The following is a 16,557-nucleotide window of genomic DNA, read 5'->3' as shown; positions in this document are numbered from 1 at the left end:
CACAACGATTCATGCCCGTATTTGTCCCTAACAAAAATTAGCAAAAATAGCAAGACGTTGCAAATGAGTCTATCAAAGATTTGTAAGCTTTTATTTTCAAAATATCTATCACTTTACAAATTGACAAAGTTCCAAAAATTTTCTCCACCGTACTTTAGATGGCTCTTAACTTCTATCGTTTATTATACCCCTGAAATATATCATTTTTCGACATGTTTGTTAAATTTTTACAATTCAAACTAAAAATTCAAATTTTTCATTATATCATTGTAAAGATCTATTTTACTATCTGATATCCTAAAAACCGGTTTACCACACTTTCCACTCGTCACTGTCAAAGAAACTTTTAATGTTTCTTGCATAAAATAAGCAAAATTCTCTTTTCGGGAAAAATTATCTTAGGTCCAATATTCAGTGAACTGATTTACAAACTAATTTACATGTAAATTATGATTTATTTATTAGGCACGATTTAATATGCCAAAATTGGAAACTTTTCTTGTGACAATAGAGCATACACTTCAAGTATTATCAATAATTATTAATAAAACTTACCGATTTTCTCCATAAATATCTGTATAACTGCTGCGATAAAGACCTTGTGCTTCATCGTTAACTTTACCTCGGTATCTCAAATGTAAAGTATGAATTCCTTCAGATAGTTCCTCTTGAAATGTAATTGTTAAAAAATCTGTTTCATTGTCAATTTTATAGTTAACAGATTGATGCATTCCGTTTTCATTTTCTATCGTAATATTATCGCTTATTTCAAGATTTTTTGCATACAAAACTAAAAAATTACTTTTTTGCTTCATTTGTATTTCAATATCAGATTCGCCGTCGTAAGTCCAATTATCTTTTTTCAGGAGAGGCATTATTTTAATAGCGTAATGAATAGGTTTGACATAATCAGGTAAACGATGGATACTAGATATTTCTGAATTTGAAGCAACTTCTCTCATCTTGAACTGAATCAATACACCATACACAATGAGTTTTATGATAGAATATATCAAATATTTTCGATTTAGATGCTTCATGATTTTTTTTAAGTTGAATTGATAACTCAAAAATTTTTCGCTAGTATCAAATTCTAGAAATTTCGCTTATGAAACACCAAGTTACTTCATTTATTAACAACCGTTGTGAAGTATTAGTTTCGAATAAAATAATATAAAGTACTCCAAACTTGAGCTTATAGTCTTGGCATTAAAGATACCTGATAATTAGATTATATCTTTCGAGTTATTATTTTTTTATGTTTAAATATTATATGTCTTGTTGTAAAACAGTTGTGAGTCAAACAAAACGTGAGTCGAATAAAATTTACTGATTGATACAAAATTTATTGCATATAATAAAACTAAAATTCATAAAAATATTATAAATAAAAATTAGAAAAACGGTTGACCCTGAAGGCCATCCCTGCAACTTGGTCCGAATCGGTTCCAACTTAAAGGAAATCTAAGTTTGGCGATGCCCTTTCGAATGACACCAACCGCGATGAAATCGGTCAAGCCGTTCAAAAGTTACAAGAGGTTTACTCACACACACACACACACACACACACACACACACACACACACACACACACACACACACACACACACACACACACACACACACACACACACACACACACACACACACACACACATACAGACGTACGGACATCATCGTGAAAATAGTCAGGAAAGCTTCCTAGGACCTCGAAACTGACGTTGGCTGCACTTTTCATGGCAAACTATCCCCTTGAAGCTACAGTTTATGCAAAAATAATTTCAGCGCGCTCTGGCGGCCGTAGATGCAAGCTGTGAATTACTTTTTTTCAGTGTAGTTGCGTATCTATAGGAGAATCACTACACATTTTTATTTTATCTAGTCTATGGCGTTGACCTCTCCCTATCGAAAAAAAGTCAGGATCGAAATTTTTGAGCTTGCTATAGTATGTGCTGATAAAATTTAATAATTTCAAGTAAATTAATTGTTAAAGGTGAATATAATTAATTAATACGGTAAAATAAAGTTATGAATTACTGTTATAGTAAACAATTTAGAAAAAAAAGTACCGTAAAATTAAATAAAATTTCGCAACCTCAAAATACCGTTCTGCTTACAGTAAACATAGTCGGTAGTCTGGCGCTCCATTTACAACGGATTTGAACGGAACTTGGCGCCAGATTCTACCGAATCTATGGATCTAAGCGCTTAAAATTGCACTTATAACGTTTTCGAGCTCACAAATATAATTTATATGTTTTTTCGAGCTTTTCAAGCTCAAAGAGTTAGCTGTTCTAAGCTTTTGAGCTCTTCGAGCTCAAAAGTCTGTTAGTGTACAATAATAGAAAATAAAATTAAATATTAAATATTTATTTGCTGGATCGGGGTGTTGGAAAGAACTTTTAATGCACTTTATTCATGGTTTCCGTTTATTCATAAAAGTGTATCATTGATATAAATTTGATCACAGTAATTGACTAGAATTTGGAATATAATTGATGTTATGAATTATTTATCGAGTAACAATATGAATGATAACTATGACACTTTACACATTAAGTCAGTCACACTGACGAGCATAGAATATGATTATTATTAATTTACAAAACTATTAAGAATTACAATTTCTACTGATTTTTCGATCAGAAATTTAGAATTAAGGACAGTGCACCGTATATGTTACATAATATGCAAAGACGAGCGTGAGATATGATTATTATTACTTTAAATAATTAGTACCTGGATGACCGAGCTTTGCTCGGTATTTTTAACTTCTTGCTAAGAAAATTGAAAAAGATTATTTTACCCTGTTTTTCGAAAATCGAATTCTTATCAGATCTCGACGTTTTAAGTTGCTCGGAAGCTTCCCTAGATGTTTCCGCGATGATGTCCGTATTTCTGTATGCAATATTCAAAGAGGCTTGACCAAACTTAGATTTTGAATATAATTTAGACCGATTGAAACCGGTAGATTTTGAGAAATCTCAAGAAAATATACACAAAAAAATTTTTTCAAATGTGGTTTTTTCTTAAATAACTTTTCAATGGCTCTACCGATCGATTCCTAAAATTAATCAGCCTTTAACATCAAAAATTCACGTCGATCACCGTCAGATCGGTCGAAATTGGTTGATTTGTTCGTGACTTATCGTTGTCGAAAGAAAACCAAAAAAAGTGTTTTTTTCGGAATTACTTCGAAATTCCTAGGTCGAATGTCGCCAATCGTGTAAAAATCGGTTCATTCATTCAAAAGTTGTTGAGGTTTGAAAATTAAAAAAATAGTGTTTTATTAAACTTCTATCAAATTTTTGAGCTCGCAGAGCTCAAAATGATACGAAAATAATATTTCTGAGCTTGAAGAGTTCAGAAACGTAATAAGTGCAATTTTAAGCGCTAAAGTATATGGCATTAGCGGGAAGTTGCAGAGATGGTCTTTATGGTCAACCGTTTTCCTAATATTTTTTTGTGAATCAACTGAAAATACGGATAAAATGATATTTTCTAGAAATGAATCCTAGCTAGATCGATTTATCGACCCCAAAACTCCCTGCATACTAAATTTTATAAAAATCGTAGGAGCCGTTTCCGAGATTCTAATTATATATATATATTTATATATATATATATATATATATATATAGCATATATATATATATATATATATATATATATATATATATTAGGGTTTGTCAATTTTAGGCGACTTTTTTTTTTCAACGAAAAAACAGGCTGAAAACTTGCATGAAGGTGAGAACAGAAGCCTGTTCAGAGCGGAGTTCTTAATATTAATATTTAGAGGTGTCTGTCCCTAATTTTTCATTTCCCATTTAAATAACATAGAAAAAAAATTCTTCTTTTTGTTTATTTTTCTAGCTCGGCATGCGCCCCTCATATATATAAGTCCATAGCATATTCTTGTAGAGAATTTAATGCTCTACAAAAGAGGTCTCCTACACTTTTATCATAAAGACAGCCGTTCTAAAGTTATTCAGACGTAAACTTCTAAATGTATAAAATTCTGATTATTCAAGTATCAAACTGATACAAATTAATATATTACTGTCTTAAGAATTATTTTTATATGGATAATTAGTTCTGATGCACTAATATTTTGATAAAGCTAAAAAAAAATTACTCATGTATCAAATATTTTTCTTCTTTATTTCATTAACTGTAAGAAAATCATGATCCGAGTTGAATGAATTAAATTTTCGAAAAGTTTCACGGAATTAACAATCCGAACAAAAACAGTTTCACTGTAAAAAATTGCGCCAAGGCCACGTTCATAAAACTCATCGCAATAACATTTGCACTTTACAAAAAAAATTAGGCACGTTTCAATAATTTTCATTCTCTACAAAAAGATGTGAAATACTAAAAAATACCAAGAAACCGTCATAATGTTGAAAAAATTGAAAAAAAATTTGTTGGAAATTAAAAAATAAAAAAAAAAATTTTTTATCGTACTTGGCGCGCGTCATTGAGTACCCCAAATTTTTTCAGGATAAATAAACATCCTTTTAATGCTGAGAAATTTATAAGTAATTCAACCTACGTTATTTCATAATAAGTTTTACAAAAGTTAGATAAAATTGACATGTCATACGCAGTTATGCAAACTACATATAAGTCGATACGCATGCATACGTTGGGTCGAATTTCAACTCAAGAAAAATCGATTTCGCTTGTTTAATCATATTATATATTTATATAGATTTCATTAGTCAAGGATACTGAACTCATTGAAAACATTGCTTAGTGTATTAATTATCAGTTTTAGTGAAAAAACCCGTTCTTAAAATTTTTTTTAGATCTTTAGTGAGAACAACTGTCAATATGGTGGTGTGTTCAAGAAATCTGAAATTATATAAAATTTTTGGATTCATTTTTTTTCAGCTTCGTCATTAATCTTTAATGAAGAACCTCATGCAATATTAAAGTTTGATATTGCTTCGTTTAATTGTAATTAACACATTTTCATTAGAACTCACACCGCATTGTTCCAATTTAGTCAGCCATATGTTTTATTTTTTAGTAAACACAATTCTTACAATGCAACCGACCCAACGTATGCATGCGTATCGACTTATATGTAATTTGCATAACTGCGTATGACATGTCAATTTTACCTAACTTTTGTAAAACTTATTATGAAATAACATAGATTGACTTTCTTATAAATTTCTCAGCATTGAAAGGATGTTTAGTTATCCTGAAAAAATTTGGGGTATTTTTTTAGTATTTCACATCTTTTTGTAGAGAATGAAAATTATTGAAACGAGCCTAATTTTTTTTGTAAAGTGCAAATGTTATTGAGATGAGTTTTATGAACGTGGCCTTGGCGCAATTTTCTACAGTGAAACTGTTTTTGTTTGAATTTCAGTATTTTTTGTAATTATAATAAAAATTGACAATTTTAATTTTATACATTTCCGGTGGCAAACTATCCCCTTTAAGCTATAGTTCATGTAAAAGTTATTCTTGCGCCGCCTGGCGTGTGTAATTGCAAGCTGTCATATATCTTTTTTTCACTGTAGTTTCCCATCTATTATAAGATTAGCATGCATCCTTATATTATTTAGTCTGTGGCCGTCCGCTTTTTACATAAGAAAAAAGTTAAAATCTAAAAATCTGGGTCACTATAGTTTGTGCTGATTATTTATAATAATTTTAAATATAAATTATAAAGATAATTGATAATAATCAAGTAATACGCGTAATGAAAAGCATGAACTACTATTATAAAATATCATATAGAAAAAAAATCAAAATAAATTTGAAAAAAAATTTGTAACCTCAAAAAACCGTTCTGCTTACGGTATATACACACTCGGTAGTCTGGCTTGAGAACGGAACTTGGCGCCAGACTCTATCGAGTCTGTTGATTTTTTCATTTTTCTATTTTATATCTTTTTGTAAAGAAAAAAAAAAATTTTTTTTCCTTAATAGTCTTATGAACGTAGATTTGGTGCGATTTTTTTACAGTGAAACTGTTTTTGTTCGGATTATAATTACTATTATTGTTGTTGTTATTATGATTACCAATATTATTTATTGTTATTATGATATTGTTGTTAGTAAATGACACAATATATCAAACGCATAGTTATGTTACGTATTATCAAGAGATTAAGATTATTCAAAACCCGCCGAATTGAATGGCAGTGCCATCTACAGGCAACAACCAGGAGATTATAGAATGTACACTATCTTCAATGAAAATTCCCCAGACACTGAACAGCTGGTTTATCCCAAGAAAGTAGAACTCGAAAAACGTTTAGTCTGTTGTGTATTTAGACTGGTTAATAAATATTATGTAAGAAATATCATCGTTTCAAACTTCGCTCAATTAACAAGTAGTGCCACCTACAGACAACAATCATCAAGACGTTTGTAGTATCTGTACATTGCTCGAACAGAATTACTCAGATCTTGATAAGCTGACTTTTCCGAAGAAAGCAAAATCAAACAATTCTAGCTCTTTTAGGGCCAGTTTTTCAAATCAAGATAAAATTATATCCAGGATAAAATTATGATGCCAGTATATTTATAGATATGAAATATATAGATATATTTTATCATTAGATAAAATTTTATCCTAGATTGAAAAACTTGCCCTTAAATATTGACTCTAGTTAATAAATACAACTAAATGAAAAGAAACTATATTTAGAAGAATACGAATGGAAAGTTATTTAATAATTAATTCTAGGCATTTTATATTAAAAAAAATATTTTAACATTTTTTGTTTTTAAAAAAATTTTTAATTCAAAGTTTGTATTTTTCCCGCGGAAATTGAATGTTTATAAAGTTTTAATATAAATCATTTAAAGTATCACTTTTTGTACAATATCTAGCAGCATTGATAAAATTTTATATCAATAAGCCGCGAATACTTTTTAGCTCAGATTGATAAACTAAATGATCAGTTGTAAGCGTTTAATTTCACGTATATATTGAAAAATTTTTTACATTTTTGTAGTTGTGATAGTTGTAAATTTCAATTTAATACTTTAATACTTATTAATTAAAAAACAATATCAATGATAATACTGATAACCCATATTATCAATTTATTTTTACCATTATAAATATTTTTAGTATTATCCTTATTGTCATTATTAATATTGTCGTTATTATAATTATTATTATTTTCATTATTATTTAGTGTCAATATCATATTATTGTTAGTAAATATCACAATTCGTAAACTTATAAATAATATTCGTATTATGTACGAAACATCATCGTTTCAAACTTCGCTTAATTAACAAGTAGTGCCACTTACAGGCTACAATCATCAAGACGTTTGTAGTATCGTACAGTGCTCGAACAGAATTACTCAGATCTTGATCAGCTGACTTTTCCGAAGAAAGAAAAATCGAACAATTCTAGCTCTTTTAAGTATTGACTCTAGTAAATAAATGCAATTTAATTAGAAGAAAATATATTTAGAAAAATACATATGGAAAGTTATTCACTAATTAATTCTAGGGATTTTATGTTAAAAAAAAATTTTAACATTATTTGTTATTAAAAAAATTTTCAATTCAAAGTTTGTATTTTTCCCGCGGAAATTGAATGTTTATAAAGTTTCAATATGAATCATTTAAAGTATCACTTTTCGTACAATATTTAGCAGCATTGATAAAATTTTATATCAATAAGCCGCGAATACTTTTTAGCTCAGATTGATAAACTGAATGATCAATTGTAAGCTTTTAATTTCACATATATTTTGATAAATTTTTTACATTTTTGTAGTTGTGATAGTTGTAAATTTGAATTTAATACTTTAATACTTAGTAATTAAAAAACAATATCAATGATAATAATGATAAACCATATTATCAATTTATTTTTACCATAATAAATATTTTTAGTATTATCCTTATTGTCATTGTTAATATTGTCGTTATCATAATTATTATTATTTTCATTATTATTTAGTGTCAATATCATATTGTTGTTAGTAAATATCACATTTCGTAAACTTATAAATAATATTCGTATTATGTAAGAAATATCATCGTTTTAAACTTCGCTTAATTAACAAGTAGTGCCACCTACAGGCTACAATCATCAAGACGTTTGTAGTATCTGTACATTGCTCGAACAGAATTACTCATATCTTGATCAGCTGACTTTTCCGAAGGAAGCAAAATCAAACAATTCTACCTCTTTTAAGTATTGACTCTAGGTAATAAATGCAATTGAATTAAAAGAAAATATATTTAGAAAAATACATATGGAAAGTTATTTAATAATTAATTCTAGGGTTTTTTATTTTAAAAAAAATTTTTAACATTATTTGTTATTAAAAAAATTAGGAAAACAGTTGACCCTAAAGGCCATCCCTGCAACTTCCCGCTAATTCCGTTAATACCTGGCCGCTTTTTTGAGCTCTTCGAGCTCAAAAGTACAATCTGTGTGTTGTTTTAAGCTCTCCGAGCTCAAAAAGATACCTTTTCTATGCTTTTGAGCTCTTTGAGCTCAAAAGTCTGATAGAAGTTTCATGGAACACTATTTTTTGAATGTTCATACCGCAATAACTTTTGAATGAATGAACCGATTTTTACGCGGTTGGCGGCATTCTACGTAGTTTTTTAAGCCTTATTAATAATTTCTAAGTTTCAATTGGTCAAACTAGAAATTTCGGAGTAACTCTGAAAAAACTCTTTTTTCGGTTTTCTTTCGTTCACGATATCTCTCGAACGGATCAACCGATTTTGACCAGCTTGGTGGCAATCGACGTGGTTTTATAATGTTAAGAGCTGATTAGTTTTTGGAATCGATCGGTAGAGCTGTTTGAAACTTATTCCAAAAAATGTCGAAGTTATGTTGAAAAAATCCTTATTTCCAAATATTTCGTCGAGGATATCTCTCGAACTAATCAACCGATTTCCACGTTTTTGGCGGCAATCGACGCGGTTTTTTAACCTCTGAAATTATTCTATATCATCAAAAACGATCCGAGAAGAAATGACGAAGTTATGTGAAAAAAACAGTTTTTTCGGTTTTTTTTCGGTTTTATTTCGTTCTCGCTATCTCTCGAACGAATCAACCGATTTTGACCGGATTAGCGCCGATCGGCGTGGTTTTTTGAAGTTAAGAGCTGATTAGTTTTTGAAATTGATCGATCGAGCCGTTTAAAAGATATTCCAAAAAAACCACTTTCAAAAATGATTTTTTTCTAATTTTTTTTGAGATTTTTCAAAATTTCTCAAAATCTATAGGTCCGAATCTGTTCAAATTCTCAAGAAATCTAAGTTTGGCGAAGCCCTTTCGAATGGCACCAACCGCGATGAAATCGGTTCAACCGTTCAAAAGTTATAAGTGATTCACATACTTACACACACACACACACACACACACACACACACACACACACACACACACACACACACACACACACACACACACACACACACACACACACACACACGCCCGTGTCGGGCTTGCTGGGTCCCGCATCGGGCGCCTCCTCAGGTGGCGGATAGGGGAATGCCCGGCATATCTGCACGTCAGATGCGTCGGGTACCGAGGAAACAGAATACTCGGGGTGGACCAAAACCTAGCAAAAGATGATATGGAAATGTCAGAAGATTTTCAAACATCGTTTACAGTACAGAGGATGGATACCTCAGTGCCGGCGAGAGAAGGCGTGCAAACGGGCCTAAACTTGTCGTTATCAAGCGACCGTTTGAACAGTGGAGTAGACCCCATGGCTCTGCTGTCTAGCAATGCTAGCAAGGTTACAGGGAGTACGAAATCAGCCCAGATGGCAGAGAACGGACAGCTGAGCAATATTCCTTCAAAAAGTGGAGGACCTTTTGCTCCTGCCACTAATCAAACCCACAGAGGAAGAATGAACTCTCTACCGACCGTCACCGGCCAACAGTCACCAATGGAGAGGCTCGGCAACAAGATTGATGAGTTAGCCGGCTTCATAAAAGACAAAAAGAATCTCCACCATGAGATCAGAAAATTGGTTTCGTCTATTAGTACGGCATATAGGCTGGCCAACAAATCACCAACGAAGTCGGCGTCAACGACTCAAACATCTCCGAGTCTGAACAAAAAATCACAGCCACCTCTGACCACTCCTAAGAAATTACCACAGCAAGGAGATGGCAACAAGAAGAGGCCGCTGTCCACGCCCAGCCCTTCCTCAGATATTGACAAGCCAGCACAGAAAAAGACAGCCCGGGATGATACCTGGACCAAAGTGACTCGGCAAAACAAGAAAAAGAAAGAACAGGAGCCAGTGACTCAAACTGCTACAGCCCAAGACCAGCCAAACAGCGGTGGCTCCAAGAAACCAAGGAGGAAGAAGACAAGAACTAAAGCTGTTCTAGTCCAACCAGCTGAAGGGCGAACATACGCCGATCTCCTGAAGGAAATCAAGGCCAAGGTAAGCCCTGTCGAGACGGGCGTAGACATAAGGTCTATTAAAAAGACGAAACACGGAGGCGTTCTCCTTGAAATGGCTCGAAAGTCCGAAGACAGCAAGGCATTCACCGATGCAGTAAGGGCAGCCACTGCAAACATCGGCACAGTCAAGACGCTAACACCAACAACAACGATCGAGATCCTCGACTTAGATGAAATCTCTACCGAGAGCAAAGTCCGTGAAGCACTCAAATGTGAATTCACTGACAACCTGGAGGTCAAACGGGTAAATTTGACAAAACCCACACCACGAGGTAATCGGGCAGCCTTCTGCGAACTAGACGAGCCCAATGCGATTAAGGCCCTTGACAAGGCCCGTATACGGATCGGTTTGGTGAACTGTCGTATACGCCCAGTAGTAAAAGTAACACGTTGTTTTAAATGTCTTGGTTATGGACACCAAACACGTCAGTGTGCGGGACCAGACAGAAGCAGGTGCTGCTACAAATGTGGCGGAGAGAACCACAAGGCCGTAAACTGCACGGAGAAGTTAAAATGCTTCCTTTGTGCTTCGGACAAAGATGCCCAGGATAGTCTATGCCATATTTCTGGCACTGGAGCGTGTAAGGCATTCCGCAAAGCACTTGCAGAAGCCATGAAAGGTCAGAAATGACACGCATACTACAAGGCAACCTGAATAGGTGCGCCATGGCGCAAAACCTGCTGCGCCAGCGTGTTTTCGAAGATAAAATTGACGTCTGCTTTATCTGCGAGCAATATCTAAACATCGAAGGTAAAACATGGTTCGCAGACGAAACGGGCACGGCAGCAATTTGGATTGTGAACACAAAGAACGTTACCGTCAACAACAGCGGAGGTGGAGCAGGTTTTGTCTGGATTCAAACCCCCACAACCTACTTCATGAGCGTCTATCTCTCACCTAACGAAGGGATTAGTGTGTTCCGACAGAAACTCACAAATATAGAAGATGCGGTCACTAAGTTCGACGGCGAAGTTATCGTAGCTGGTGACTTCAATGCTAAATCGGCTGAATGGGGCGCTGATTTCTCCGACACCAGAGGCAACGAGGTCGCTGACGTCGTGGCTAGACTCGACCTCATAGTGCTAAATACTGGGAGCACCACGACTTTCAGAAGACCGGGGTACCAAGAGTCCATCCTCGACATTTCGTTGGCGACTCCAAAAATTGCCAACATGATTGAAAACTGGACAGTATCCGAAAAATACAGTGGCAGTGATCACCAGTTCGTGACATTTAACGTTGGATTGGCATCTGCTCTGGTACTACAACACGACCTTTCTAAGCGAAAGTGGAATGTCAGGAAGCTTGATCCAGAGGCACTGCGAGCTTCACTTGCACGGAGCTGGTCTACCCTTCAGAACAACCCGACTCCGGATACTTGCAGCGAGACAGAAAGGACAGTACTAAATACGATGAAGGAGATTTCCGCCGCATGTGACGCCTCTATGCCGCGGTTGAAAAACCGGAGTTTTCGCAGGCCGGCGTACTGGTGGTCAACAGACATAGCGGAACTTCGCAAAATGTGCCATCAACTACGTCGCCGCGCAACGAGAGCCGCCAAACGCTCCCCAAGCCAGGACTTGTATTCAAAAGAGTACAAGCAGGCCAAAAAGATGCTAAATCGAGCCATCAAAGCAAGTAAAGCAAAGTTGTGGAAAGAGATCTGCAACGATCTCGACAATGACATCTGGGGTAAAGCCTACCAAATTGTCGCCAAACGACTTGGAAAGGCTTCACCAGAGGCGCCGAAGTCTCCAGCCTTAATGGATAGCATCGTAGCGGAGCTTTTCCCCAAACACCCGCCGCGGGAGAAGAAACACTACACTAAAAACAACGAAGTAACGCCCTTCACAACTAAGGAACTACAAGACGCGGCCAAGTCACTCAAAACAGGAAAGGCACCTGGACCTGATGGCATCCCGGCATCGGTGATCAAGATTATAGCCCTGGAATACCCAGACTTACTCCTGAACACCTACAACGCATGCTTGGCAACTGGCACCTTTTCCGCGGTCTGGAAACGGCAGAGATTGGTTCTCTTAGACAAAGGAAAGGGAACCCCCATAACACCTTCGTCGTTTAGACCACTCTGTATGCTAGACATTGCTGGAAAACTGCTCGAGAAGCTCATACAAGGGAGACTTCGCGACGACATCGACCGTGCTGGAGGTTTTGCCACCAACCAGCATGGCTTCCGGAAAGGTCATTCGACAGTCGGAGCGATCAAGAAAGTCATAAAGACAGCAACACAAGCATGGTCTGGTAGCCTCAAAGCTCGTAAAGTATGTCTTCTCCTCACGCTAGATGTCAAAAACGCATTTAACAGCGCAAATTGGGGAGACATTTTAGACGCTCTGGAGCACAAGTTTGACGCGGAGCCAGAAAATCTGGCACTAGTCGACAACTACCTTGACGATAGAAAGCTAATAGTGGAAACTACTGAAGGCCCACAAGAATACGCCATAACGGCTGGCGTGCCGCAAGGGCCAATAATGGGGCCTGATCTATGGAACGCAGACTACGACGAGCTTCTTGAAATCCCGTTGCCAGAGCAAGTAGAGCTAACAGGCTTTGCAGACGACGTTGCAGCCACTATAGTGGCGGACAGCGTGGAAGAGGCCGAACTGCTAGTTCGGGAAACCATCGACACCGTCGAGACTTGGCTCGATAAGCATCACCTGAAACTCGCCAAACAGAAAACCGAGATGGTCGTTTTGACCCGTCAAAAATGGTTTCCAAAACCATTCGCTATGGACATGGGAGGAACAACGCTGACGTCAACAAGGGCCCTGCGGTATCTAGGGGTAATGATAGACGAGAAACTATCTTTCCGTGAACACCTCGACAGTGCATGCAAGAAAGCCAGCAAGACTGTGTCTAGCCTAGCACGAATTATGACCAACACCATGGGACCAAGAACAAAAAGAGAAGAGTTCTTCTAGAAGCAGTCCACTCGGTACTGCTTTATGGAGCGGAGATATGGGCAGACATATTAAAGCAGAAGACCTACCGGCGAAAGATCGCAGCAGTACAGCGGCGAGGCGCTCTCAGGGTTGCCTGCGCCTACCGCACAGTTTCCGAAGCGGCTGTATTGGTCATTGCAGGAGCCGCACCCATCGACCTATTAGCGTTCGAAAGAGCAAAACTCTATGACGCTAAAGACAGTGATGATAACATGAAGGACGCAAGAACGAGGATAAAGGCGGAAACGCAGCAAGAGTGGCAGGACCGATGGACATCGGGAGAGACGGGCAGATGGACGGCGCGCCTGATCCCAAACATCAACGTCTGGCTCTCTCGGAAGCACGGGGATACGGACTTTTCCTGACCCAGCTATTGACGGGACATGGGCAGTTCAATGCCTATCTTTTCAAGATGGGTTTGCACAGCACACCAACGTGCAAATACTGCCCGGATAAAATCGACGACTCCGAACACACATTCTTCGAGTGTGCTCGATGGAAGGACTACAGAAGAAACACTGAAGAGATCATAGGCACCAGGCTCTCCCCCTCAAGCCTGGTGACCTATATGATCAAACAAGAGGAAAACTGGTCAGCTGTTGCAGTTTATGCACAGCACCTCCTGAAAGACAAAATCGCAGAAAGGGACCAGTAGCCAGGAGTAGGCGTCGTGAGACGCAGCACGACTGGATTGAAGTAATGCTAACGCGGTTCCAATCCAGTCCTCCCCGTACCATCTAGGGGAGAGGGGAAGAGGAATGTTTTTTTTAGTGGGTAAAAATCTCCACACTACCGACTATCGATATCTGCCGGAAGATGGGCGGCAGAGTTAACGATACCGGTGTCTTTTGAAGATCTTTTTTCGTACCTCTTTATAAAAAAAAAAAAAAAAAAAACACACACACACACACACACACACACATACACACACACACACACACACACACACACACACACAGAAGAAAGTCTCAGCGTGGCTACAGACGATCTAACTCCGCAGAGCTGTTGGCAGAGTATAAAAAGGCCCGTCGAGAACTGAACAGAGCCATCAAAGAAAGCAAAAGACGTTGCTGGAAGGAACTGGTCGCAGAAGTTGAGAAAGATCCATGGGGCAGACCGTATAAGGTGGTTATGACCCACTTGAAATGCCAACCAATGCCATCACCTACGTGTCCACAACTCCTAGAGAAGATTGTTACTACGTTGTTTCCCCAACAGCTGGTATTCACCTGCAAGTTGGAGCAGCTCAATTCTGAAGACATCCCAACTATCACGTTGGACGAGTTGATAGAGGCAGGAAATCGAGTAGGGAATAATAAGGCGCCGGGATTGGACGGAATTCCTAATATTGCTCTGAAATCAATCCTTAGGGCAGCACCAACATTATTCCTGGACGTTTACGATACATGCCTGAAGGAAGGGACTTTTCCCCAGAAGTGGAAACAGCAACGGCTAGTGTTACTTCCGAAGGGGAAAAGCCGCCGGAAGAACCGTCATCCTACCGACCACTCTGCATGTTAGACACGGCCGGCAAGATATTCGAGCGCATAATTCATCAGAGAATAGAGGCTTTAGTCGATCCACTCCTAGCAGAGAACCAGTTTGGTTTCCGAAAAGGACGGTCAACTCTGGATGCTATCAAATTGGTTGTTGATATAGCCAAGGATGCAATCGCCGGAACGAGATGGAAAGGTGGAAAGAAGAAATACTGCTTGGTGGCTGCTTTGGACATCAAGAATGCCTTCAACTCCGCTAACTGGGACTGCGTTATGCGGGCTCTAGAAGAAAAAAACATACCAGGATACCTTCGCAGAATAGTAGCGAGCTACTTCACGAACAGGCTCCTGAAATATGACACGACGAATGGTACGGAAGTGTACGAAATCTCCGGAGGAGTGCCACAAGGATCAGTCTTAGGTCCTCTGCTATGGAACATCATGTATGATGGCCTCCTGAGAATAGCATTGCCTACGGGAGTCAAACTTGTAGCATATGCGGATGACGTAGCTGTCGTGATTGTCGCAAAGCACCTCGAAGAGATAGAAATGGCATTTGATATTATATTCAGACGAGTCAATTTGTGGATGGACATGATGAACTTGCAACTAGCCAAGCATAAAACCGAGGCAGTGCTCATCACCAGCAGAAAAACGGTAGAAACCATCAAGTTGAGAGTCGGAGAACAAGAAATCACATCACAACCATTTATCCGTTATCTGGGAGTGATGCTGGATGCACGACTCAACTTCAAACAGCAGGTGGAACATGTCAGTGCCAAAGCGTCAGTAGTGAGGGCTAGTCTCGCACGGCTGATGCCTAACATCGGAGGCCCAATGCAGAGCAGGAGGCTACTATTGTCATCAGTAGTCACATCAGTGCTCACTTACGGAATATCCATTTGGGCTGATGCACTGGAAACCCAAGAATCATGGAGAAAAGCTGGACCAATATACCGACTGAGTGCCCTACGAGTAGCTAGTGCCTTCCGCACTATATCAGAAGAAGCAGTGTGCGTCATTGCTGGAACCCTACTTCTTAGAGTTCTAGCAGAGGAAAGACGGGCCCTTTACCAACGAAAAAGGTCAACTGCACTGAGCCCGGAAGAACTTAGAATTGAAGAACGGCAGAAGAGCATAGGCCGATGGCAACTACAATGGGATGCTGCAGAGAAGGGTAGGTGGACGCACCGTCTCATACCTCGGGTCGACATTTGGCTTAACCGGAATCACGGTGAGGTCAATTACTATCTTACGCAGATGTTGTCGGGACATGGGTGTTTTCGAGAGTATCTACACCGCTTTAAGCACGATGACTCTTCGGAGTGCCCGTCCTGCCCAGGAGCTGCTGAAGACGCAGAGCACGTCTTCTTTGTATGTCCTCGTTTCGATCCACAGCGTGAAGAACTGGAGAGGATCCTGAACCAGAGAATGCAACCAGATTCACTAGTAGAAGCAATGTTGTCATCAGAAGCTGCCTGGAACGCTACCAACACGTTTGCAACAGAAGTCCTTAAAGACTTGCGTTCCACCGAAAGAAAAAGAGCAAATAGCAGAAGATAGAAGGAAGATAGTTAACACCTTAGCCACCAGAAGGAAGAGCAGTAGCTAGATCCTCCCTTCACGAAGTAATGCCTGACGGCGGTTTCCATGAGGGATTAG

The 16,557-nt window shown here is 38.0% G+C and overlaps 1 protein-coding gene across 1 annotated transcript in view; it reads right to left on the bottom strand.

Annotated features, from left to right (window-relative positions):
• Positions 1-1,183, bottom strand: part of LOC123263141 (thyrotropin-releasing hormone-degrading ectoenzyme-like) — a 59,101-nt gene extending 57,918 nt beyond the window's left edge. Inside the window, exon 1 of the mRNA XM_044725681.1 lies at positions 556-1,183. Coding sequence (XP_044581616.1) covers positions 556-1,040 — 485 coding nt within the window. The 5' untranslated portion in view covers positions 1,041-1,183. The remainder of the gene's footprint in view (positions 1-555) is intronic.
• Positions 1,184-16,557: the final 15,374 nt, after the last annotated feature.

Source organism: Cotesia glomerata, linkage group LG4, assembly GCF_020080835.1.
Source record: "Cotesia glomerata isolate CgM1 linkage group LG4, MPM_Cglom_v2.3, whole genome shotgun sequence".
NCBI lineage: Eukaryota > Metazoa > Arthropoda > Insecta > Hymenoptera > Braconidae > Cotesia > Cotesia glomerata.
This window is presented reverse-complemented; position numbering and strand designations above follow the sequence as displayed.